The sequence below is a fragment of the Microtus pennsylvanicus genome, chromosome 14, assembly GCF_037038515.1.
Source record: "Microtus pennsylvanicus isolate mMicPen1 chromosome 14, mMicPen1.hap1, whole genome shotgun sequence".
In the NCBI taxonomy this organism is placed as follows: Eukaryota; Metazoa; Chordata; class Mammalia; order Rodentia; family Cricetidae; genus Microtus; species Microtus pennsylvanicus.
In genome coordinates this window covers 45573999-45599938 of record NC_134592.1, presented here as the reverse complement: position 1 = coordinate 45599938, position 25940 = coordinate 45573999, and the positions used below count along the sequence as shown (strand labels likewise).

At 44.6% G+C, this 25940-nt stretch overlaps 1 protein-coding gene across 1 annotated transcript; it reads left to right on the top strand.

Moving 5' to 3' along the window:
- The first annotated feature begins 11756 nt into the window (after positions 1-11756).
- Klhdc2 (kelch domain containing 2) lies at positions 11757-25904 on the top strand. The gene is made up of 13 exons (XM_075947476.1): positions 11757-12204; positions 15220-15299; positions 17439-17556; positions 19495-19610; positions 19890-19971; positions 20337-20420; positions 20943-21023; positions 21319-21377; positions 22723-22832; positions 23174-23246; positions 24184-24271; positions 24986-25038; positions 25150-25904. Exons 1-13 carry the CDS (start codon positions 12052-12054, stop codon positions 25271-25273), a joined length of 1221 nt encoding a protein of 406 aa, XP_075803591.1. The 5' UTR covers positions 11757-12051; the 3' UTR covers positions 25274-25904.
- The last annotated feature ends 36 nt before the right edge of the window (positions 25905-25940 follow it).

Here is a 25940-nt window from a genome sequence, read left to right as displayed (position 1 = left end):
CTTATTGGGGAAATTATTTTTTATGAACTTAAATATCATCATTAATTAATAATGTCATAATAAGACACACACACACATATATATATATAGAGAGAGAGAGAGAGAAAGAGAGAAAGAGAGAGACACACACACACACACACACATATATATATATATATATATATATATATATATATATATAGAGAGAGAGAGAGAGAGAGAGAGAGAGAGAGAGAGAGAAAGAGAGAGAGAGAGAGAGAGAGCGCCCGCAGAAAGACAGAAGACTATGGCACAGAAGATGTCTCTATGCCCCATTGTAGGCAGGAAGCAGCGGGGTAAGGCTCAGTGCCACATTCAGAAGCTCGCCCCAGTGGCATACTCTTTACAGCTAGGTCCTCCTGGTTTCCATGGACACCCCAAATATCCCCACCATATGACAACCAAGTGTTTCTCATGAGCCTGTGTGGCGCTTTCATCTTTAAACCGTAATATTCTACCGCTAGCCCCAAAGGCTCGGAGCTTTCATCTCTAAACCGTAATATTCTGCCGCTAGCCCCAAAGGCTCGTGGCCGTCACATGCATTCTCCTAGACTCTGAGTCTTAACCATGCCAAGACCCTCAGAAACCCCAGTTCAAAGTCCCTGAGACTCATCTCCTGGCCTTGGGGATGTCTAAGCATCATCCCATGGGTCCCGCTGACAACAGAGGCCAAAGAATCCTGGACCTAGAATCTGAGCATGCTTGGTTCTGGGGTGTCCCTGCTCCATGCCTTGGAATCTTCTAGCACTAGCCGTCAGAGGAAGACAGACTGCTGTCGAGGAGTGATGGCTCCTGGGAACCGGTGTCGATCTTTCAGGTTGGTCAGCACTGATACTTGTTAGGAGAGAGGGGCAACTTCCATCAGTCATAGAATTACCATGACCTGTATGTAGTCAGTTAACATTGTTGGGCTGTCTTTTGAATGAGAACTATCGGAAGGGCACTGTCAGGTGGGCGCTATCGGAGGGCGCTATCAGGAGGGCGCTATAAGGTAGGCGCTATCAGGAGGGCGCTATCAGGAGGGCGCTATCAGGAGGGCGCTATAAGGTAGGCGCTATCAGGAGGGCGCTATCAGGAGGGCGCTATAAGGTAGGCGCTATCAGGAGGGCGCTATCAGGAGGGCGCTATCAGGAGGGCGCTGTCAGGAGGGCGCTGTCAGGAGGGCGCTATCAGGAGGGCGCTGTCAGGAGGGCGCTGTCAGGAGGGCGCTGTCAGGAGGGCGCTGTCAGGAGGGCGCTGTCAGGAGGGCGCTATAAGGTAGGCGCTATAAGGTGGGCGCTATCAGGAGGGCGCTATCAGGAGGGTACTATAAGGTAGGCGCTATCAGGAGGGCGCTATTAGGAGGGCGCTATCAGGAGGGCGCTGTCAGGAGGGCGCTATCAGGAGGGCGCTATTAGGAGGGCGCTATCAGGAGGGCGCTATCAGGTGGGTGCTATCAGGAGGGCGATATCAGGAGGGCGCTATCAGGAGGGCGCTATCAGGAGGGCGCTATCGGAGGGTGCTATCAGGTGGGTGCTATCAGGAGGGCGCTATCAGGTGGGCGCTATCAGGAGGGCGCTATAAGGTGGGCGCTATCAGGTGTGGCTCGTTGGAGGAAGCGTATCACTGAGGATGGGTTCTGAGGCTTCAGAAGCTCAAGCCAGGCCCAGTGTCACTCTCCTTCTACTGGTTTGGATGTAGAACTCTCAGCAACCTCTTCGGCACCATGGCTGCCTGCATGCCACCATGCTTCCCACCACGATGATACCACTGGACTAAACCAGTAAGCCAGTCCCAGTTAAATGTTTTCCTTTATAAGAGTTGCTGCGGTCATGGTGTCTCTTCACAGCAATAGAAATCCTAAGACAATGAGGAAGGAGTTGGACATTGGTGAAGATCTCCTGCCCTTCTTTACTATATTTGGGGGCGGGGTGTAAACCATCAATCAAACAGCCTAGCTGGGATGATCCTCTGCAAGGCGGGATATGGCTGAACTCCCCAACATGGTGGTCGCTTGGCTCTGAGGACACTCATGATAACTTGACGAGAATTGATAGATTGTATAAAGAATTCAAGAAACAGGGCTGGAGAGATGGCTCAGTAGTTAAGAGCACTGCCTGCTCTTCCAAAGGTCCTGAGTTCAATTCCCAGCAACCACATGGTGGCTCACAGCCATTTGTAATGAGATCTGGTGCCCTCTTCTGGCCTGCAGGAATGCATACAGGCAGAACACTGTATACTTAATAAATAAATAAATCTTTAAAAAAAAAAGAATTCAAGAAACAAAGAATAAAGAAAACAACCCATGAAGAAAGTATGGAATATATACACACTAGAGTACTACGCTGCGGTAAAAAACAATGACTTCTCGAATTTTGCATGCAAATGGATGGAAATAGAAAACACTATCCTGAGTGAGGTATCCCAGGCCCAAAAACACGAACATGGGATGTACTCACTCATAATTGGTTTCTAGCCATAAATAGGGTTCACGGAGTCTACAATAGGCGAATCTAAAGAAGCTAAGTAAGAAGGTGAACCCAAGGAAAAACATATAGTTATCCTCTTGGATAAGGGAAGTAGACAAAATTGCCGGGGGGAAAAGTGAGATCTTGGGGGTGGGGTGGGATGGGGGTTAGGGGAGATGGGGAGAGAAAAGGTAGAAGGGAAGGAGGGTGGACTTGGGGAAACAAGAGGATCGGGATAAAGGAAGGTTGGATAGGGGAGCACAGAACCACAATTCTTAGTTAAGGGACCCACTTTAGGGTGGGCAGGAGACTTGACCCTAGAGGGGCTCCCAGGTGCCCAAGCTGAGGTCCCCAGTTAGTTCCCTGGGCAGCTGAGGATAGGGAACCTGAAATGACCCTACCCTAGAGCAATACTGACGAATATATTGCATATCAGCCTAGAACTTGCATCTGGCGATGGATGGAGATAGAGACAGAGACCCACACTGGAGCACTGGACTGAGCTCCCAAGGTCCCAATGAGGAGCAGAAGGAGTGAGAACATGAGCAAAGATGTCGGGACCACGAGGAGTGCACCCACCCACTGAGACAGTGGAGATGATCTACTGGGAGCTCACCAAGGCCAGCTGGACTGTTACCAGAAAAAGCATGGGATAAAACTGGACTCTCGGAACATGGCGAACAATGAGGGCTGATGAGACGCCAAGGACAATGGCACGCGGTTTTGATCCTACGCTATGTGCTGGCTTGGTGGGAGCCTACCCAGTTTGGATGTTCACCTTCCTAGATATGGATGGAGGGGGGAGGACCTAGGACGTACCACAGGGCAGGGAACCCTGACAGCTCTTTGGACTGGAAAGGGAGGGGGAGAGGAGTGGGGGGAAGGGGAGAGGGGTGGGAGGAGGGCGAGAAGAGTGGGAGGAGGGGGAGAAGAGTGGGAGGAGGGGGAGGGAAATGGGAGGCGGGTGGGAGGAGGTGGAAATTTGTTTTTTTTTCTTTTCTGTATCCTCCTTTTATCAATAAAAAAAATTAAAAAAAAAAAAAAAGAAAACAACCCAATTCAAATGGGCCATAGATCTTGGGCAGAGAGTTTTCAAAAGCAGAAATAAAATGACTAATACATATCTCAAAAAGTGTTCATTATCCTTAGGGAATGAAAAATGACATTGAGATGTGATTGTTGGCCCAGACAGAATGACTAAGGTTGAGAAAAGAACTGAAGGTCGAAGTTGGTGAGCGTGTAGGGGATGGGGAACCCCGGTCACTGTTACTGGGATCGCAAATTGGTGGAGCCACTATGCAAATCACAGAGAATTCTTGAGAAGCTAAAAATGAATCTACCGTATGACTCCGCTGTGGTCCTTGTGGCGCACGCCCGAGGGACTTGACATCCTTCTCCACAGATGCTTGCTCAGCCAGCTTCGCTGCTGTCCACTCCCCAGTGCCAGGAAATGGAAACAACCTAAACATCCTTCAGCTGCAGCTGGTGGATGATAAAAAGGCGCTACACGCTGTGGTACATATGTCTAGCCGTAACACACAGTGATATCGGGAACTTGGTAGGGAAGTGGAAGAAACTAGAAAATATTATACCGAATGAGGGAACCCAGACCCAGAAAGACAAACTACACATGTTCTTTCCCATCTGTGGTTCCTAGCCACAAATCTTCAGATATGAGTACATGATCTGGTGTGACCCTCGAAAGCAGAAAAGCAAAAAGGGCCATGGGAGGGTGGGGTGGGCAGCACCTGAGCCTAGCAGACTAGCAGATTGTGGGTGATACAAGGGAGAAACGGGGAGAGTGGGAGGGGGTCTAGGTGGGAAAAGACAATAAAGGGGAGGACGGGCAAATAATGCTAAGGATTTTTAACATGTCATAGAGAATCATTTTATATAAACTTGAAATTATACATAGTAAATATGTGTTTGTCATCTGCATGTATGTGTAGTTTGGTGAAATTAAACTAAAATGTAAAAGTTATTATTTTATATACACCTAAAATCACATATAATAAAAGTACATATAATAAGTGTTTGTGTGTCTGCATGTATATGTAGTTCAATGAAGTTATTAAATTGTGTTATAGACACCTAAAATTACATAATAAAAGTGTGTGTGTGTGCGGCATCCATATACATAAGGGTGCATATATGTTCATGCATGTGCACATGTAGGCCAGACAATGACCTGGGCGTCTTCCTCAGGTGTTCCCACCTTATGTTTTTGGACTGGGTCTCTCATTGGATGTTCGCCAACACAGGTAAGGACCTGTGTCCGCCTCCTCAGTGATGGGAGCATACAGCCATGCTCCTGCTCCGTTCTTACAGCTTCTGGGGATCTGAACTCATGCCCTCACGGTTGAATCAGCACTTTGCCAACTGACCCACCCCTCAGGTGTTTGTTTTGTTGACAAGGTCTCTCTGCAGCCCAGGCTGGCTTCGAAGTCATGGCAATCCTCCCGTCTCAGCCTTTGGATTGCTGGGGTTGAAATCACTATTCCTTCATTTGGAAATCTGATTGCTTTTTAAATAAAATATCAGTCTACACTTCTTCCAAAAGTACGTTGCTATAAAAGCATATGTTAATGATTTTGAAATTTTATTTTTAAACAAACTTTATTATAAAAAATCTTGCAAGTAAATACATCTACATGGAAATTAGCCAGACCCAAAGTCTCTACCACTTAATGGGTTTGCAGCTGGAACTGTCACTCAAGGTGAAAGCTGGGAGACCTCACAGTGAATTTCCTATTTTCACTCCTGAATACATTTTATACACTCACCACCCAAACCAAGAAATCCATTACAGGATTATGGAAATACAGATCATTAGCTTTACGTCTCTTTCGTAGCTCATGTCCTTTGCCTGCATTCAGCTCTTTTTCTTGTGTTCTCTAGAACCCTCATGTACATTTCTTCACATTTATACACACTGGCTAGATTCCACACGTGAGAGAACAGACTCCTTCCCATCTGACACTGGGTGACCTTGTCTAACATTACGCATTCTAAGTTCATCCATTTCCCTGTCAAAAAAAAAAATTAACTTCATTTTTCTTTAGAGCTTAGCAGTGTAAAAAAAAGAGAGAGAGAGAGAGAGAGACAGAGAGGCAGACTCCATCTCCACAGGCCACGGAGAGAGGCTGACCCACTCTGTCTCCGCAGGCTACAGAGAGAGGAAGACACACTCAGTCTCCGCAGGCCACGGAGAGAGGAAGACACACTCAGTCTCCACAGGCTGACACTGCTTTATGGGACAATGAGGGCCCCAACCTTTCTTCAGGATGAAGGCTGAGAGCTCTTAGAGGGGCTGGGACACACAAACACACATGCACACATGCACACACACCAAGAAGTTGTAGCTGTTATTTTTTTATTTATATGGGATTTGACTGGAAGCAGGGTAAGTTACTTTTGTCATCCAGACTTATTATTTCTGCAGGCAGGTGGAACAGTCAGGGTGGTGCAATTCTTTATGGCTTGGGGCTATTGCCCAGTCAGCCTGACGCAATTCCTCATGACCTGAAGCTGTTACCCAACAAGTTGCATTCCACCTGTGGCAAATACCAAATTTTCATTACTCATTCATCTGCTGATAGACAACTAGGCTGATTCCAATAAATAAGCATGGGTTGCTGGAGGCTGTGGAGTTCTCCGTGTGTGTGCCCAGGAGGGAAATAGGTGGGTCATATGGTGGCTCTATTTTTAATGTTTTGAGACGTCTCCAAACTGACATCCACAATGGTGTATTAATTTGCATCTCCACCAACAGTAACAAGGGCTCCTTTCTCTCCACATCCTCGCTAACGTTTGTTTCCACATTTGTTGATGATGGCCATTCTGTCGGGGTGAGGCAGCGTCTCAAAGTAGTTTTAATTTGCATTTCCCTGATGGGTAGATTGACTGAACACTTTTTAAAATAGCTAAAAACAGACCGAATGGCAAACATGACAAACAGGCCGTGTGTGTGTGGTTTTTTTCAACTGTCTATTCCAGCTCATTTGTTCTATTTGTTCACTAACGGCTTGACCCTTTGTTGTAATCCTTTATAACGGCTACAAAGCCTAGAAAAGGGTACTGGTCCATGCAGAACTAGAGTTACCACAGCTGTGAGCTGCTACGGGGGCACTGGGTATTAAATTGGGGTCCTCTAGAAGAGCAACTGTACTCTTAAGCCCTGAACCATCCCCCCAGCACCCATCCTTTTTGGTTTGTGATCAGTCTCATGTAGGAAAACTTGTTAGAGGAGCTGGAGGGGTGGCTCAGCACTTAGGAACCCTGGCTGCTCTTCCAGTGGCCCCGGGTTCAGTTCCCAGTACTTACATGGCAGCTCACAACTATCTGTAACTCCAGTTCTGGGAGACCCAGATCCCTAAGACAGACAGACATTCAGGCAAAACACCAATGTGTATAAAATAAAAAATAATTTTTAAAAAACCCATAAAACTTGTTAGAAGGGTGCTGGTGGGGGTAGCTCAGTTGGTAGAATGTGTGGCATGTACAAGGTCCTGAGTCTGATCCCTGGCACTGGATAAAACAGGTGTGGTAGCACACACCTGGGAGGTAGAGGCAGGAGGATTAGAAGCTCAAGGTCACCCCCAGTTCCGTGGTGAGTTTGAAGACAACCTGGGTTTATTTATCTTGAAGTCTTTCCTTTTTTTGTAAATCATATTTATGGGCCAGCCTAGGTAGGCCTGGTCCAACCTTCCTCTACTCCACCCACTGCTATCTGAGCGTGGAGCCACCCTACGACTGCTCTGGAGAGGGCAGACAAGGCGGCAGAGCCGTCAGGATGTGGTCTATCTTTGTGACCAGCTTTTCCACTCGCTGGAGATGAGGTTCTCATTCTTTGTATACATGGCCTTCCTGAGCTTGCTGGCCACCAGCCTCTTCCCGCTGACTTAAGCACCAGTTGTTGACCTGCGTGGGTTAAGTCCTCCACCTTCAGTCTTTTGCCCACAGTCTCACTGGTTACAGCCTTGCGCTCTCTTTCCAAGCTCTCAAGAATGGAGATGGCCCAGGACTCTTGGGAGCACCTATTGGTAGTCTCACTGACGTGACAGTAGAAATCTAGCCTCTTGGGGGACCAGGGTCCAAAGGGGCTCTGTGACGTCAGTCACCTTCATCCTGGCTTCTGTGGCAGGATCCTCTGGGATACCAAAGTCCAGGCAGACCATGAAAGACAGGATGTGGTGTGTAGTCACTCCAACGGCTTGAACACCTTGCTGAGGCCCCAAATGTGCTGCTCAGCCAGATTCTTCTCTTTCAATATTAGTACACCTTTTTTATTTAAAAAAAATTCCATTAACTATTGTGTGTACATGTGTGTATGTGGGCGGAGGTGCCCAGCTATATGTACGTGTAGGAAAGAGGTTGGGTGTCTTTCTCCATGACTCTCTGCCTTATTAGTATAAAATAATAATTATTAAACCTTTAGATTAGAGATGAGTGGGTGTGCTTGTGCCACAGTGGAGGTCAGAGGGACAGTTTTGTTCAGCCTGTCCCCTCCTTCCACGTTACGTGGTATGATAGCTAATCTTGGTTGTCAACTTGGTCGCAACCGGAATCAACTAAAACTCAAGCAGCTGAGCCTTTCTGTGAGGATTTTCTCATTGGAACATTTGAGGTGGGAATATCTATCTGTCTGTCTGTCTGTCTGTCTGTCCGTCCGTCATCCATCCATCCATTCTATCAGCTGCTCCTCTAGATCACTCTAACACACATTGGTTCTAGGGTTCAGGTCATCGGGCTTGTTCATCAGTTTTATCCACTGAACCATCTTTCCAGCCCCCAACCTCATTTTTTTTTCTGAGACAGGATTTCTCTGCATAGCCTTGCCTGTCCCAGAACTAGTTCTGTATACCAGACTGCCCTCCAGCTCAGAGAGATCCACCTGCCTAGATATCCTGAGGGCTGGGATTAAAGGCATGCACCACCACCACCCAGCTTCAACCTCAGGTCTTTCACTGAATCTGGAGTTCATTGACTGGCTGGGACAGGCTGGCCAACAAGGCCCTAGGATCATTTAGTCTCTACAACTCAGTGTGTGGATGACAGATGTGTAATTTTTTACATGAGTGTTGGAATCTGAATTCAGGGTTTTGTTTGTTTGCTTATTTGTTTTTGTTTGGTTGGTTTTGGTTTTTTAGGACAGGGTTACTCTGTGTAGTCCTGGCTGTCTTGGAACTCACTCTGTAGACCAGGCTGGTCTCAAACTCATAGAGATCCTCCTGCCTCTGCCTCCAGAGTGCTGGGATTAAAGGTATGTGCCACCATTGCCCAGTCCTGAACTCAGGTTTTTACATTTGCATAGAAAGCACTTTACCCACTGAGCCATCTCCCCAATCCTCTGTTTATCCTTTGGGGCAGGTCTCACGTTGCTGAGGCTGACCTTCCTCCCAAATTCTGGGATTACAGGAGTGAACCAAGACAGCAGGTTTTTTTGGTTTGTTTTGTTTCTGTTTCTCTCTCTCTCTCTCTCTCTCTCTCTCTCTCTCTGTGTGTGTGCATTTGAGGTAGAGTCTCCTGGAGCTCAGGCTGCCTTTCAGCTGACTGCACATCAATGCTAACTTTGAACTTCTGACCCTCTCATTTCTACTTCCTACATGCTGGGATCACACCACTGCATATCCAGTTTATACACTGCTACAGATTAAGCCCAGAACTCCCTGCATGCTGTGCAGACACTCCACCTGCTGATCCACATCCTCAGCTCCTCACTGAAACAGGGCCCAGACCACAGCAGAACTAACTCCATAATGGAAGTACCACTCAGGCCATAAAACTTAGCACAGAGGCAGCACCACCTGTCAACATGAAAACAAAGACCTAACCCATCAAAGTCCACAGTTCTGGGGAAAGTCTGAATGTACTAACCTTGCCTTTCGGCTTCTGTAGTTCTGTTTCTGGCTAACCTTGTTAACGGAAGTATGTCAACCCAGGATATGTTTTTTTGTGCTTAAAAGCTCACCCTGAGAAAGGCTTGGTGCTACGCTGCAATCTCAAACACCCAGGGTCAACCAACAAAAACTTTCTATTGACTTAAATTCATGTCTTGTTGTTGGGGTTTCTGTCCTGCCTGGTTCCCACAGTCGTTAAGTCCCAAAGAAATCACACAGAGGTCTACATTAGTTATAAACTGATTGGCCCATTAGCTCAGGCTTCTTATTAACTCTTATAATTTATATTAGACCATTATTCTTGTCTATGTTAGCCACATGGCTCAGTATCTTTTTTCAGCGAGACAGTTACATCTTGCTTCTTCTGTGGATGGATCAGGACTGCAGAGAGATCAGTTTCTTCCTTCCCAGAATTCTCCTGTTCTCACTGACCCATCTCTACTTCCTGTCTGGTTGTCCCACCTATACTTCCTGCCTGGCTACTGACCAATCAGCATTTATTTAAAATATAATTGACAAAATACAGACCATTCTCCCACACCAATGTCTGAGTAGTCTTCTCTGGTGGCCACCCCTACAATATCAATGAATTGTTCTTGCAGACAACAATCTTGGGGCAGTAAAATGTGTCTAAGGGCAGCTCCTCTGGGACAAGGCTGACGTTGTAGGGAATATCCGCCTGCATGCTCCCTACCCCTAGGGCAAGGTGATCTCCACCTTTGGGAGACCAGTTGGTTCATCACAGACCTCAGCTTCAGGGCAGACTTGTCATTCAAATTACAGGCAGACTTGAAGAATGAGAGGTTGTGGCCAATAGTCTGGTGTCTTCTACCAGACTGGAAACTGAGGCTGGGTTGTCATCTCCAGTGTCATCCAACACAATGTGGTCGGTAGAGCCGGCAGAAACACTGCCAGAAATCTCTTTCTGGCAACTTGCGTCCTGGGCGGCAGCACAGAGGTTATTTCACTGTCTGGCTGTCCTCTCGTAATGGTGGGTGAGGGAGGCCCCTTCAGCACAGCACAGCACAGCGTGCGTTAGGTTCACATTCTCTTCCATGGCCACAGCCACAGGGAGACCTGGTTCATGCTGGTCATGCGGGTGATGGTCAAGAAGAGCCGACCGTAGCTGATCTTGGAGTCGCAATCCACCAGCACTTGGACGGATCTCTGCGAATTGGAGGCCAGACAACATGGTCTACATAGTGAGTTCTAGGATAGCCAGGGCTACGTAGAGAAACCCTGTCTCAAAAACAAAGAGGAAGGAAGGAGGTAGGGGGAGAGGTAGGGAGAGAGGGAGAGATAAAGAGAAAAAGCTATAGTTCTCACGGTCTAAAAACATCCTGACTATAGGAAGGGCCATTTCTGAAAGGCCCCCTAAAGCAAGAGACCCTTAGGGGTTCACCAGCTAAATGTAAGCTTTCCACATTTTCAGAAGCAAGTCTCACACACCTGGTCTGGGTTTTCGTTGGAGAGGGTAGAAATAACGGCTGTTGTTAAGCAACAAAAAGTGTTTGCTCTGTTGTAAGGATGTAAACCTCTAAGGATGGACATTTAAGCCGGGTATGATAGGACATATTGGAAATTGCAAGCTTCGAAGATAAAGGCAGCAATACAGCGTCTCAGAAAACAAAAAAAACAGACGAACATTGATAAGGGCATTGGGTACATGATAAATGAGCTTTATATGTGACAGTCATTTTGAATGAAACAAAATGAGGGTCCCTCAAGTGAGAGCCAGTCAAACACGTAGATCTGGCTGGCCTTGATCTCAAAGAGGTCAGCCTCGGCTGGGATTACAGGGCCTGCACCATCCCTTCCAGCTGCTGGTGTTTTGTTTTAGATAGGGTCTCGTGTAGCTCAAGCTGTCTCTCAAACTTTCTGAGAAAGATCTTGAACTCTGGCTCTTCCTGCCTGTTTCCCAAGAGCGGGAATAACCGTCATTCAGGAACCACTCCAGGCCCTTAACTGAGTTTCAGCAAGCACATTCCGCGGCGCCTGGAGGAACGTCAATGAAAAATGCTTTTTTGTTGATTTTTTTCTGGCATATATTGCTCTTCGTGGCAGTCCCAAAATGAAGAGAGGAAAGAAAAGGCTGAGCAGCACTGAGAGACACCATTTAGATGAGGGACCTCAAGTGTTTTCCAATCCAACCTTATTTTGTAGGCGAGGATTTAGGTTTAAATAATTCGTAATTTTCATTTGGTCTCATTAGAAGCCCCAATTGTGAGTCTGGGATTCGCCCTCTTCCCCAGAGGTGGTCTGTCTGTGGCTAGGAACCTTCTAGGCCTGGAGCGTCGGGAGGAGGGCGGGACCGACCACTGGAAGCCCAACGGGCGAGGTGGGAGGGGGCACGATCGCGCTTCCGGAGCGCTCGGGCAGGGTCGGCTGTGGCGACTTCCGGCGGAGGCGTAAACAAGGCCCTAGCGCCTGGAGGCGGGGCGGGCTGCGAGTGCGAGCCGCGTCGGCCGCTCTCCCGCTCAGAGCCAGGGTCCGGTGGCCCCGCGGTCCCCGCGAGCCCCGCAGGCGCTGCCCGCGCCCGCTTCAGCGCTCGGCCGGGAGGCGGAGGCGCAGCGCGGGAGAGGCGGGTCGCCGGGGCTGGCCGCGCGCCGCTGTCCACCGCTCCGCTTTCCTTTGTCTCCTGCCTGCGGGGCCGGAGCGGTCCTGGTGCACAGCCCTGCAGCCTCAAGATGGCTGATGGCAACGAGGATGCTCGAGCGGACGACCTGCCGGGTCCGGCCTTCGAGGGCTACGAGGCCATGGAGCTGGCCTGTCCGGCCGAGCGCAGCGGCCACGTCGCCGTCAGCGATGGGCGCCACATGTTCGTCTGGGGCGGCTACAAGGTCAGCGGGGGCGGGGCGGGCTCCGTGGGCGGTGGGCGACCCCCGTGGTTCCTGTCCGTGCAGGAGAGCATCTTCCTTCCCGCCTCGGTGGACTCCAGGCTCCTGGGCTGCTGTCACCGCTCTCTTGGACTTACGAGTCACCCTGCCCCCACACCCCGCCCGACGCGTTGTTGTCTTTGGAGCGCTCGGAGCCAGGCTCTGTTATGTGGGTTGAGTAGCGGGTGACTATGGCCTAGGATATGGAGAAGGGTGGAGGCGAGGTTGTGCGACAGTCATCCATCCACACCTTTGGCCCAGGTCACCCACGAAGGCCTCGCATCCCGAGTTGGGCCAGTTAGCCGACAGATAGTATTTGCCCACTCTATGGACCAGGGCCATAGGAATCGCGCACTCAACCTTCCGAGGGTGTAGCCGTGCCGTCAGCGTGTGCTGATGCTCATCTACCTATTGTATGAACGCAGGGCCATTTTCCCTAACTGGTTTCAGCTGAGGAGGGTTTGCTCCTCAGAAGGCCCTCCTACGAAAATCAAAGGAAAACGATTCCACCAGTCAGCAGTGGATCCCCGGCAGCCTATGTAATTGGAGTGCAGTTCTTTGGCCTTTGTGACCAAGTGTCTGTTTGGAGTCGTTTGCACGGCGCGTTCTACCCCGAGCTGGGCATACTGCTGTTGCCCCCCATTTCAAACGGTGCTAACTGGTTCTATAGTACTGGCTTTAGAACTCCACGATACGCTTCAATTCCTGGATTTCATTTGGTTCCCACTTGTTTGATCCATTTGAACCACAAAACTATGCATACTGTTTTAATATTAAAAGGATCTCCCCCTTGGTATTGGCTTGAAATTCAGTTCTCTGCTCCCATTCTGGGAGTGTTTGCTTAGGGACTCTAGTTCTGGTAACACTTTAGCTTATGGTACTGGCGACCTGATCATAGTTGGCTTTTTTTTGAGAGAACTTTCCCGATTTGGTTCAACCATTAGTTACTTTGCTAGTCCTAATGAATGCATCATGTTGTTTCCCCGCTTCCAGGGACTTAAGTTTTTAGAGATTGGTGATCAGAACTTCAGAGTAGGAAGCAGATGTGTGGTGACCATTATCAAAATGTAAATTCTGAGGGTGGAAAGGTAGCTCAGTGGTCAAGAGCACTGGCCATATTTCTGAGTTGGAGTCTTACCACCCATATAGCCGCTCACAACTGTCTGTAACTTCAGTCCTGGGGATCTGACACCCCCCTATGGCCTTTTTGGGAACTGCACCCAGGGAGTGTACAGACAGTCATGCAGGCAAAACTCTTTTTAAAAATGTAAATTCTCTTTGAGGAAGGTAGACCTATTGATCAATCACACTTCAGTCTAAGTTATGTTATTCATAATTTGAGCCTTGTGGACATGGGAATGAGACTCTTCTATAGTGTTGGGAAATTGCCAGAGTGGAAACTTCCTGATGGTTTCTAAGGTCCTCAGTGCCTTGACTTTAGGAGAGGGAGCAGTCACTGTCCATGAAGTTGGTGATACAGCACCTGCAATCCTCCACTTCAAACAAAGACAGGGTCTCGGTATCTCTGACTGGCTTGTAAATTGCTATGTGGACCAGGCTGGCCTCAAACACCCAGAAATCCATCTGCCTCTGCCTTCAGTCCTGGGATTTAAGGTGTGTGCCGTCATCACTCGTGGCAGCTTGTACATGTCTTTGGTTGGAACCCTGAGAAGAGGCACAGGAGGCCTTGGAGATGATGATAGATGATCCGGCCTCTTCCTAGTGCTCCTACTTCAGGCCGGTCAGCCCACTGTCTGCTTTCTGGGCCTGACCTTCTCTTCTCTTCTCTCCCCACTCCAGTAAGAGAAGAGCTCACGGCTGGCTGCTCCATCTCAAGATCATACTCAAGTGCATTGGTCCCTGACGCATTTTCAGGATAAGCGCAGTTTCTCTTGTGTTTGGTCAGGATCAGAAGGTGGCCAGGGAGGATCCAGGAATGCAGTAAGGCAGTCCTCATGGAAAAGGAAGGGTTCTGGTCTCACCTGCTTGCTAAATAACCCTAGGCAAATTATTTATACTTTAAAACTTTGTAATAACTTTTTTTTGTTTGGTTAAATAAAGCAATTTGAGGACATATAAACTTGCTCTTTGTTAGTTAATACCCTTCATTGAACAAACAAGGAAATTACAGTTGCCACTGAAGACTCAATATTTGTGTGCAGTTTTGCCCTCAGAATGAGTGGGCAAAAGGAAAGCTTGATTAGAACACCATATTAGCATGGGCAGGGCATGTAAGTCACCTACAGGCAGGCAAATGAGATCAGGTGCATGGTCTGATCTGTTCGGATACAGCATGCCCTTAGGGCAGCAGTTCTCAACCTGTGGGTCTCTATTGCTTTGGGGGTCAAACGACTCTTGGCTCACCTAAGAGATTTATATTACAGTTCAGAACAGTAGCCCAATTACAGTTATAAAGAGGCAACAAAAGTAATTTTATGGTTGGAGTCACCACAACATGAGGAACTGTATTGAAGGGTCACAGCATTAGGACTGGTTAGAACCACTGCCTAGGGACTCCCTGGGAGCTCTTGTACTATTTGCAAGTGTTGTATCAAAAGTTTGACTGAAGGTCTGTAGGTCTGTCTGTACTAAGCATTACTGTATGTAGCTGGGTTCTGGAAGACTGTATTTTATATTAATTAGAATACAGAACTTAATTTTATATCATAAATAGCATCTTAGATAAGATACATTTTAAAAACCAAACCATAAAACGCCTCTTTGAAGTATGAGTTACTGGGGCAGGGAGATGGCTCAGTGGGTAAAAAACTCACTGCGCAAGCCTGATGATCTGAGTTCACTCCCCGGACCCCATGTAAGGGTGGAAGGAGAGAACTGACTCGGTTGTCCTCTGAGTTCCTCTGAGCTCCGCATCAGCACTGAGGCACGTGTGCTGACCCACATCACATACACCCTAGTTTTAAGTTAAAAATAAAATGGCAAGTTATTTATCTCTGCATTCTTTCTTATTCTTCACAGAGCAATCAAGTGAGAGGATTATATGATTTTTATCTGCCCAGAGAAGAACTTTGGATCTACAATATGGAGACTGGAAGATGGTAACTGGGTATTAGGGCAGGTGGTGGGGGTACTTAGAAACTTTAAATAAGGTTGCAAAGGAAGTTGAAAACCTATTCTGCTGGGCCAGGGGGAGGTTTCTTTTCTGAGACAGGGTCTCTCTACATAGCTCCAACTGTCCTAGAACTTACTGTGTAGTCCAGACTGACCTAGGACTCAACAGAGATCCCCTTGCTTCTGCCTTCTAGGATTAAAGGCATATAGCACAATGCCCCCTGAAAACCCATTCTAATCAATGAGAATATTATAATTAAGGATGCTAAGCTTGCTCTAGTCTAGTTTAGATTAGCTACTGATCTTAGTACATACCAGATACTGTCAACGCTTAGAAGCTTCTAATCAAGCCTTGGTCAAAGTACCAAGAGGAAGGTCATATAGAAACTGGATTGGGAAGATGCTACAAGTTTGACTTGGTATTTTGAAAAAAAGGTTTTTAGTTTGCTATAATTGTTAGGTTTTGTATGGTTTATAATTTTATCAGCTCAAAAATTTGGAGAAAATTTCTTAAGAGTACTATTTTCTGGGTTGCATTAATAGTTGAGTAGCAAAGTGCTTGCCTATCCAGCACGAAATCAACTGGAGAAAAAAAAGGAAGAAGATCTGTTTAAAAATAAAAGTTAAGCCTGACAGTGGTGGTGCACACCTTTAATCCCAGCACTCAGGAGGCAGAGGCAGGTGGATCTCTGTGAGTTTGAGGCCAACTTGGTCTACAAGAACTAGTTCCAGGACAGGCTCTAAAAGATACAGAGAAACCCTGTTTCGAAAAAGCAAACAAGAAAAAAAAAAAGTAAAAATTAAAAATTAGCTTGGTGTTATGACACACACCTTCAGAACAGTCAGGGCTACATAAGGAGATCCTATCTCAAAAAACAAAACAAAAATTAACCAGAGCTATCTGAGGGTCTTCTGCCTGTCGATAGCAATATGAGTCAAGGATGTGTTAGTAGACTAGATGGGTTTCTCAAAATACTGGGGTAGCCTTTTGGGGCTTTATAAAGGTGTTTCCCCATAGTTTGTTTCATGGAAACTTTATGCTTTAAAAGCCTTTTGTTCTTTACTATATTACTGTCAATCTTGAAGTGAGAATGGTAGTCCTATTTGGTTTAAGACAGGTTACAGTTATTTTTGCAATAGTGAGTTTATATGGGCTATTTGCTGATCTTTTTTTATAGGACTAGAAACTTCCCAAAAGGAATTCAAAATTTTTTAATTAATTTTACATCATGTGCATCCATTTGCCTGCATGTATATTTCTGTGTGAAGGTGTCAGATCACCAGAAACTGGAGTTATAGGCAGTTATGAGCCACTATGTGGGTGTTGGGAGATGAACCCAGGTACTTTAGAAGAGCAGCCAGTGCTCTTCATTGCTGAGCCATCTCTCCAGTTCTGGAATTCATATTTCTTAAGATTAAGAATTTCAATACGCTTACTTCAAGCTAAGCAAAGATAAAGTGATAATGACTGATGATGTAATCAGGAGACCTGAGGTAAATGATTAATTTAGTGACTCTGTGCAGCTGGGCATGGTGGCACATTCATTTAATTCTAGCCCTTAATTTAAGGGAGGAAGGAGGAGGCAGAATTCTGGCTGGCTAGCCAGGGCTACACAACATAGGGACTTATTTAAATCACTAAAAGGTGACTTCATAAAAAAAGAAAGAAATCTGTTAAATTAATCTGTCAGCACTGGGCATGTTGACATTTTCCTTTTGGATCCTTGGCCTACTTAAACACAAACAAGCGCCATGGTGATGGCTCAGCAGGTAAAGGTGATTGCCATCAAGCCAGATGACCCAGAGTCTACCTGGAGGGAGACAAGCTTCTGCAGACCTGCTATGTATGCTGTGACAAATCAGTGTAAAACAAAGACCTCCTAGTTGGTTAAGACCATTTAAATAAAAAACCAACAGTTTGAGAGATGGTTCGTGGAACATCAGAAGCTTTCAGAGCCTTCCATTCTCATGTAAGACCATTTTCCACTGTCTGGACAGGTTTAAACCCGGGAAGCTGATCCCTTGGGTTACCTTGAAGCTAGACACCCTAATTGTCAGCCATCTTTTCTCTTATTGTGGGATATAAATTAATAAGTGGGAAACTTATTGAACCATCTTCCTTTTAGGAAAAAAATCAACACTGAAGGTGACGTTCCTCCTTCCATGTCTGGGAGCTGTGCTGTGTGTGTGGACAGGGTGCTGTACTTGTTTGGAGGACACCATTCCAGAGGCAATACAAATAAGGTTAGTGTCTGCCAAGATTATGGTTTGGAACAGTTTCTCCTTTCTCGTTTTGAATCTCAGATTTCTTAAGTTGAGCTTATTCTTCTGCACTCTAGTTAAGCATGTACTTGATTGTGGTGTGATTGTGTATGGTAAGAGTTTCTCTACAGTTTGTATGAGGCCTGTGTAGAGTCAGTGTTAGCAGCCAGCCTGTGTGTCGTCACTGCCTAGTGACTTCTGCTTGACAACTCTGAGGGGTAGAGGAATGTTAGCTAGAAAGCATTTTCAAAGTCAATTATAGCAAAAGTGGTAAACGTGAACTCAAAGTCATAGGAATAAATTAATACTCAGAAAAGAAAATAGCTGGTGATGGAGGCGCACACCTATAATTCCAGTTACTCGGGAGGCAGAAGTAGGTGGATCTCTGTGAACGTGAGGCCAGCCTGGTCTACAGATAGAGTTCCAGGACAGCCAGGACTTGTCTTGAAAAACCAATAACCTAATGATGCCCTAGGACACATGCTGCTGCTTTGATTTTTTTGCAAGCAGGCAAAAAGAATTCAGTTGTTTTTAGGCCAGTTAAAGACAGATGAAGTTCCAGAAAGGCACATGGTTTATAGGCAGACGCCTATTACTCATTTATACTCAGAGTACAACGTTGGACAGCTCACATTCTGGAAGAGACACCTAAAGGAGTGACTGAATGACTGCCGGGTAGCCATTCGGTGGCGCCATGCAGAGCCTGGTGCACAGTAACAGCTCTGCTGGGTTTGTAGGGTGGAATGGAACAAGTGCTTACTCAGCAGGCAGTGCTTCAGTTGAACAGTGAGAAGTCACAACGTGGAGACTTGCAGGTCTGTTTTATTCAAGGAAATGTCAGGTGGCTTCGTGATTTTGAGATCTGGGAGGAACACTGTGGTGTCACTTAGGCTCCAGTCCATCCCTTCTTTCCTTAATAAACAAATGCAGATATGGTAGGAAAATAAGTGGATACGACCTGAAAAGGCTTAGGAGGGAGTGAAGCTGGTTTCTGGGGAGTGGGTAACAGGATGACTAATAGTTACTAACACGGCTAGAGTTCAGAGGTCACCTTTGACCAGAAGGAAACCTAGGTGTTTCAGAAAGGGAGGGATGTGTGTTCTGTTACCTGAACTCGAGTCCTTAGACCAGTATTTAGCCTTCCTTTTTTTTCAGGATTTATTTTCATGTGCACGAGTGTCTTGCCTATGTGTATATCTTTGTACCATGTGTGTGCCTGGTGCCTGTGGAGGCCAGAAGAGGATATTAGACCCGGTAGTCTAAGTATGGACTGGTCTTTAGCCCCTAGAAGTAATTAGGCAGGAAGACGTGTTCAGTTGAATTTGAAGAGCTAGGGTTTTGTTTTTGTGTGTGTTTGTAACATGGTCCTGCTATAAACAAACCCATAAAATCAGAAAAATTCAAGCTGCTTATCCAAAATTAGGGTAACACGTGGAGCTTGTGCCAAGATACAAATGACCACATAGCCAATTCCTTTGTCATAGAAGTGTAGCTAATGAAAACAAAAGTAGCTGAACATTTTTAAAGTGTTAGTGATTTAAGAAATTTACATTCTGGGGGGCTCAGCGGTTAAGAACACTGGCTGCTCTTCCAGAGGTCCCGAGTTCACTTCCCAGCAACCATATGTTAGCTCACAACATCTGTTATAGGATCTGATGCCCTCTTATGGCATATGCAGGTATACATGCAGAGTGATCATACATAAAAGATAAATAAATAAAATTGAAAAAAAACCTTTATATTCTTTTGTAAATTCAGAATCTTGATCCAGACAAGTGGCAGCCAGTCTGCAGTCAGACTTAGCACTGACTTACATGACACTGAATTACATGACACCTTTATCATAAAATACAGTTCAAAACAAATGTCAATATGAGTTTTCTTGTACCCAAAACTAACTGAAATCATTGCTTCTGACAGTTCTACATGCTGGATTCAAGGTCTGCAGACAGAGTGTTACAGTGGGAAAGAATTGATTGCCAAGGAATTCCTCCATCGTCAAAGGACAAACTTGGTGTCTGGGTGTATAAAAACAAGTACGTTAGACGCACTGTAGGTTTGGCCTTTTGTACGGAATGTCGTTACCTTGTAAGTACCCTAGTCAGCATTATAAGTAAGCATGGAGCACATCACATAGCAAATACATGAGTTCATTTAACATAGCACCTAAAAGCTAGTTGTCATGTTAAGTATTATTGAGTATTTTCAAATATTCTGTTATACCCAACTCACTCCATATATCAACGTTTAAAAAAACACTATGACCTAGCTTACAGATACTTAAATCTTTTATGGTTTGGCTTTATATCAAACAGGTTAATATTTTTTGGAGGATATGGATATTTACCTGAAGATAAAGTACTGGGAACTTTTGAATTTGATGAAACATCTTTTTGGGTAAGTGAAGTTTCATATTGCCTATGGTCTACTTAGTATGTTGAAAAAAATATCTATTTTTTTTTTTTTACTTTGTGAACTTTTTATTACATTTTGAAAATTTTTGTGTGTGTTAGTGCATGACTTTGTGAAGTGTGTTTCCAGTAAGGACAATTTGGGGGAATTGGTTCTCTCCCTCCACCATGTGGGTTCTGGGCAGTCAATGTAGGCTTGACAGCAAGTGCCTTTACCGGCCGAGTCATCTCACCAGCCCAGAAGTCCTTGACCAGAGTTTTGTTTGTTTTACTTGTTAATAAATTGGGCAAGCAAGGGTTGTATAATTTTATAAACAGTATTTGTAAAATAATGCAGATGCTTTTCCATAGAATTCAAGTCATCCAAGAGGATGGAACGATCATGTACATATTTTAGACACTGAAACGTTTGTCTGGAGCCAGCCTATCACCACCGTGAGTTACTGAAGAAGGAAGTGTGCTTAGAGAACAGGGTACCCGAGTTGGGAGGGCCTGAAACTGACAGTTCATTCCTGTTTTCTGGAGGGTGCAATCTGTAGCTTTCTTGCTCTTCCAGGAGTATAACCTCAGAAGTTTAACAAATATATAGAGGCTGTGTTGTACCCTAATTTGCTAGTAACTAAAATGAGCTTTACATTGGAAGTTAAAGATTAGATTTCTTTCCTTTTAAAGATACTATACAATGTGCTAGTCTTTTTTTTAATTACAGCAGCCATACTGACATAACTCATTCAGTAACACTCTCAGAAATATTAAAATGTTCAGCTGTGGTATTTAATACTGTTTTTAATAATTAATATTGCTTTTAATACTGTTGTTGTCAACAACAAATTTGTACTTTGGCATTTCTGAGTATCTGGCATATTCTTGTTCTATGATATTCAGAAAAAAATGGTATTTTCCCTCTGTTTATAAAGTCCACATATTTATGAAGCTGTTTTCACACCTTTGTAACAGGGTAAAGCTCCTTCACCTCGTGCTGCCCATGCTTGCGCAACTGTTGGAAACAAGGGCTTTGTGTTTGGTGGCAGATACCGAGTGAGTATACAAACAGTTTTTTTTTTTTACTTTTCCTTTTTTTTAAAAAATATTTATTTATTTATCATATATACAATATTCTGTCTGTGTGTATGCCTAAAGGCCAGAACAGGGCACCAGACCTCATTACAGATGGTTGCGAGCCACCATGTGGTTGCTGGGAATTGAACTCAGGACCTTTGGAAGAGCAGGCAATGCTCTTAACCACTGAGCCATCTCTCCAGCCCTACAAACAGTTTTTAATTGTGTGCTTTTGGATGCTTCAAATGGTAACTACTTACTTACTCTTTTTTAGGATGCTAGAATGAATGATCTTCACTGCCTTAATCTGGATACATGGGAGTGGAATGAATTGTAGGTATTACTTTAGGTATTTAGAAAAGCTTTCCAAGGTGCATTTCAGACCCTACGCCCACTCCCTACTCGTATGTAGTGAACGTGCTTTCAGTTTCTTACTGGGGTCCTTCAGGAAAGAATTTTATTTTTATTTCCAGTCTTCTTAACTATGTGCCTGGTACAGCATGTTTGCTGAAAAGAGAAAGTCTAAAGTTGATCTGCCTTCAAAGAACATAGTTCAGTATAAAGTATGTAGTTAATATACTAAGAAGTTTCTTTTTAAGCATGTCTGGATTTAAGATGTGCATACATGATGTATGTTTGTTTGGCTGCATGTTGTGGTGTGTATAGGTCCAAAGCTGACATCAGGGGTCTTCAAACATTGTCTACTGGCCGGGCGGTGGTGGCGCACGCCTGTAATCCCAGCACTCGGGAGGCAGAGGCAGGCAGATCTCTGTGAGTTCGAGGCCAGCCTGGTCTACAAAGGGAGTTCCAGGACAGGCTCCAAAGCTACAGAGAAACCCTGTCTCGAAAAACAAAAACAAACAAACAAAAAAAACAAAAAACATTGTCTACTGTATTCATTGAGGAAGGGGTCTCTCAGCTAAACCCAGAGATCGCCAATAGAGCTGGCCAGCCTGCCTGCTTAGATGATCTCCTCGAGGCCTTCTAAATGCCACTCAGTGCCACTACATGCACTTAGAGGTGGACTGCCATGTCCCCATGTTACTTACATAGGTGCTGGGGATCTGAATGGTCCCATGCTTTTATGGCAATTTCCCTGCTGAGCCATCTCCTGAGACTTCAGGAAACCTTTTCAAGTTTTCTTTTTCTAATAATCTATGTAAATTTTAAAAGAAATCTTTTTAGCATTCCTCTGTGGTATTTGCTTTAAAGAGATTTTTGTGTATAAGGTTGATGATGTGCATGTGGAGATTAAGTATAGTCTTTGGTATACTCAGTGCTGTCCACCTTTTCTATTTTGGGGTGGTTTTTTGTTCTTGTGAAGGGGTATTACACTGTAGTACAGGTTAGCATGGAACTTAGTACATAGCCTAGGCTCTCCTCAAACTTGTGCTAGTCTTCTACCTCAGCCTCCCAAGTGCTGGGATTCTGAGTGTGAATCTCTTTTTCCTATTGAGATATGGTCTCTCCCTAGCTTGGGATTTTCCTAATAGGATAGGCCAGCATACTCTAGGGGTTCACCTCCCCAGCAATAGAATTGCAAGCATGCATCAAGCCTGTCCCCCCTCTTTAAATAATGTATGGATTCTGAGGATAGAACTGGGGTTCTCAAACACTTTATTGACTGAGTGACCTCCCAGACTAACCACAGATACTATAACTCAGCTGTTATTTTTAGAATTCCACAAGGCATATGCCCGGTTGGCAGATCCTGGCACTCACTGACACCAGTCTCTTCAGATCATCTTTTTCTCTTTGGAGGATTTACCACTGAAAAGCAGCCACTAAGTGAGTCCTTTAAATAGATATATTATCATATGTCATATTTATGCATTTGTAGTGTACTACTCAGGAAATTCTGTCCTAACTGTATCCTTGCAGGATGACTTCATGTTGACCCTGTAACACCTTTTAATTGTACATATTATGACCTAAATTCATTCTGCCTTGTTTAAAAAAAAAAAAGACTTGGAGCATTTAAAATCCCTGCTGATAGATTGTACAAGTTATTTCTGTAACTAAGGAGAACAGGGAACAGGATATGACTTAATGTTTCTTGCTAAAGCTGTGCCCTCTAAGTTTAACATTGATAGGATGGACATGCTTCATGGCTTTTTCTGTTTTATTAGGTGATGCCTGGACTTACTGCATCAGTAAAAATGAGTGGATTCAGTTCAATCATCCTTATACTGAGAAGCCAAGGTATGAACTACCTGAAAGGTATAATTTCTTATAATTCATAAATTACTAAATCAGATTAGTATACAGGACTGGTAAGAACTGAGGATGTTTTGGCTGAATTTTATCCGACATTCTTAGGAAAATCTGGTACTCATATTAAAGTTTAACATCATACTTCCCCAATCTAGATGAAGAACAGTGGTGATGCTTTTACACTTTCAAGAATATACATGGAAAAAAAATCAAACCAAGAATTGTTCATTGGTTTGCAGTAGCATTATTCATTAAAGATTTAAGTAAGACTGTTTTCAAAGGCGGGGAAATGCCAGGTGAGGAGACACACACCCGTAATCCCAGCCCATAGGAGCCAGAAGCAGGAGGGTCAGGAGATAGGGGCTCTGGGCTACATGAGACACTCTAAATTTTAAAGTTGTTCTTTTTTTCATTTTTAAACATTGATGAAATATTCTTTTTAGTCTCCAAAGGAATTGCTATAGGCAATCACATACTTAGCATTGGTATTTAAAGTGTATTTAAATATGCCAGCCATTTTTTTTCATCCAAGCCTCATTCTGCTAAGACATTTGGCAGAAATGACCTTTCCATGGAATTAATCCAGTTTGAGCTTTAGTCTGAGATACTGTATGTGGGGCCAACTCACCTTGCCACTGCTTAGCTCCCGTAAGACTTTTAGCTAACAAAGAGCTAGATTGTTTGGTTAAAAATCCCTTATTATGTAGCTCTGACTGGCCTCAGACTTGGAGATCCACCTGCCTCCACTTCCATTGTGTTCCACACCAAGGCAGGCCTTATAAAAAGCTGCTTTTCCTTGAGAATGGATTTTTACTATATTTGGTATGAACTACCTTGAAATCTGTCTATCACCAGCTCTACAGCGTAGTTCAAATGATCAGTATGGACTGCTGAGTTACTGAACTCACTTTTGTTTTACATGCAGGTTATGGCATACAGCTTGTGCAAGCGATGAAGGAGAAGTCATTGTTTTTGGTGGTTGTGCAAACAATTTGCTGGTCCATCATAGAGCTGTAAGTATACCTCTACTGCTATTGAACATATTTTTGTATGCAGGCACACGTGCATGTGCACCGTGGGATGAGGACAATATTTGCAGTTAACTTGTGTGGGTCTTGGGAATCTATCTGGGTTGTTAGATCTAACTCGTGGTGACAAGAGCCTTTATCAGGTGACCTTGCTGGGCTTTTTTATTTTAATTTTGGTTTTTCAAGATAGGGTTTCTCCGTGTAGCCCTGTTCTGGAACTCTTCTCTGTAGACCAGGTTAGCCTTGACCTTGAGACCCACCTGCTTCTGCCTCCTCGGTGCTGGGATAAAAGGTGTTTTGCACATATGTCTGTGCTCCATGTGCCTGTAGTTCTCATGGAAACCAAAAGAGGGCTATCAGACCCCTCTAGAGCTGGGGTTACAGTTGGTTGTGAACAGCCCCAAGTTGGTACTGGAAACTGAACACAGGTCCTTTGGAAGAGCAGACAGCTGAGCCATCTCTCCGTCTCTCCAGACCCTCTTTTTATGCATTGCTTAGGACTGAGCACAAGGCCTGTGAATGCTAGGTAGCATTTCCTCACTGAGTTATATATTCCCAGCTTGGGGTCCAGCTCCTGCCCTCGCTGGCCTCAGACTTGCTGCAGTCCTCCTGCCTTGCATCCTAGAGCCAGGGTTACAAGAGGGCACCACACCAGTGCTTTCAGCACTTGCCTTTTAACCTGGGCTTCTTTTCTTCTAGGCACACAGTAATGAAGTGCTTATATTCTCAGTTCAACCAAAATCTCTTGTTCGGTAAGTTCTTGCCAGGTACTTGGTACCAGGTATATGGTTATTTAAAGGTAATAATGAATCTTTATTCAAGTTAATGTAAAATTATTTTTCTCTTTCCTTGTCCACTTTTAGGCTAAGCTTAGAAGCAGTCATTTGCTTTAAAGAAATGCTAGCCAACTCATGGAACTGCCTTCCAAAACACCTACTCCACAGTGTTAATCAGAGGTTCGGTAGTAACAACACTTCTGGATCATAAGGCTTCAGAGATAATAATTCTGATCTACTTGCATGGAAGACAACCCTGTATTTGTCAGAGAGTGGCATCCTTTGTATAATTATATACATTGTTGTAGTTTGCAGCTTTCTGGGTTTTATGTGCATGTGGATGGCCTAGAGAACCTATTTTTGTGTCTAAAGTTTACAATAAATGTATTTAACATGTACCTATTGTTAAAGTTAAAAAAAGAAAAAAATCATTGCATTGGCTTTTTGTACCAAGAATGGGTATAATGTTTTTTATAAAATGTACTTCTGATAGTAGAGATTAGGATACTATTTGATAGCTGCTAGAAATGGAAAAGAAAATGGCACACAACTGAGTGACATTACAAGGAAGAAATTAGGGTGATGCACAGAAATAATGTCACCTTCCTGTTATTTTTTTGCATATGATGTAAAATTTGACAAAACTTTCAAGACACAAACCCTAAGTGTTTAATTGCCCACACAAAACCAAACAAAACCCCTCATGATTGGCCATAATATATGTGTATTAGAAGTCATCTACAGTAAACCTCCGGGTCAGTAGTTAATGCAGTTGAGCCACTTCAGGGTCTTTACATCATTAAATGAAACCTCAAGAATTTCAATAAAATGTAGAACAATTACAGATGTGTATCATTTAACTTCTCACAAATATTTTA

What these genes read in the sequence shown, in the direction of transcription:
- Klhdc2 (XM_075947476.1), top strand. Translation starts at nt 12,052, where the DNA reads ATGGCTGATGGCAACGAGGATGCTCGAGCGGACGACCTGCCGGGTCCG. An exon ending in AATATGGAGACTGGAAGATG is followed by an intron (nt 15,300 to 17,438) that starts GTAACTGGGTAT and finishes TCTTCCTTTTAG; the next exon opens with GAAAAAAATCAACACTGAAG. An exon ending in CACTGAAAAGCAGCCACTAA is followed by an intron (nt 22,833 to 23,173) that starts GTGAGTCCTTTA and finishes CTGTTTTATTAG; the next exon opens with GTGATGCCTGGACTTACTGC.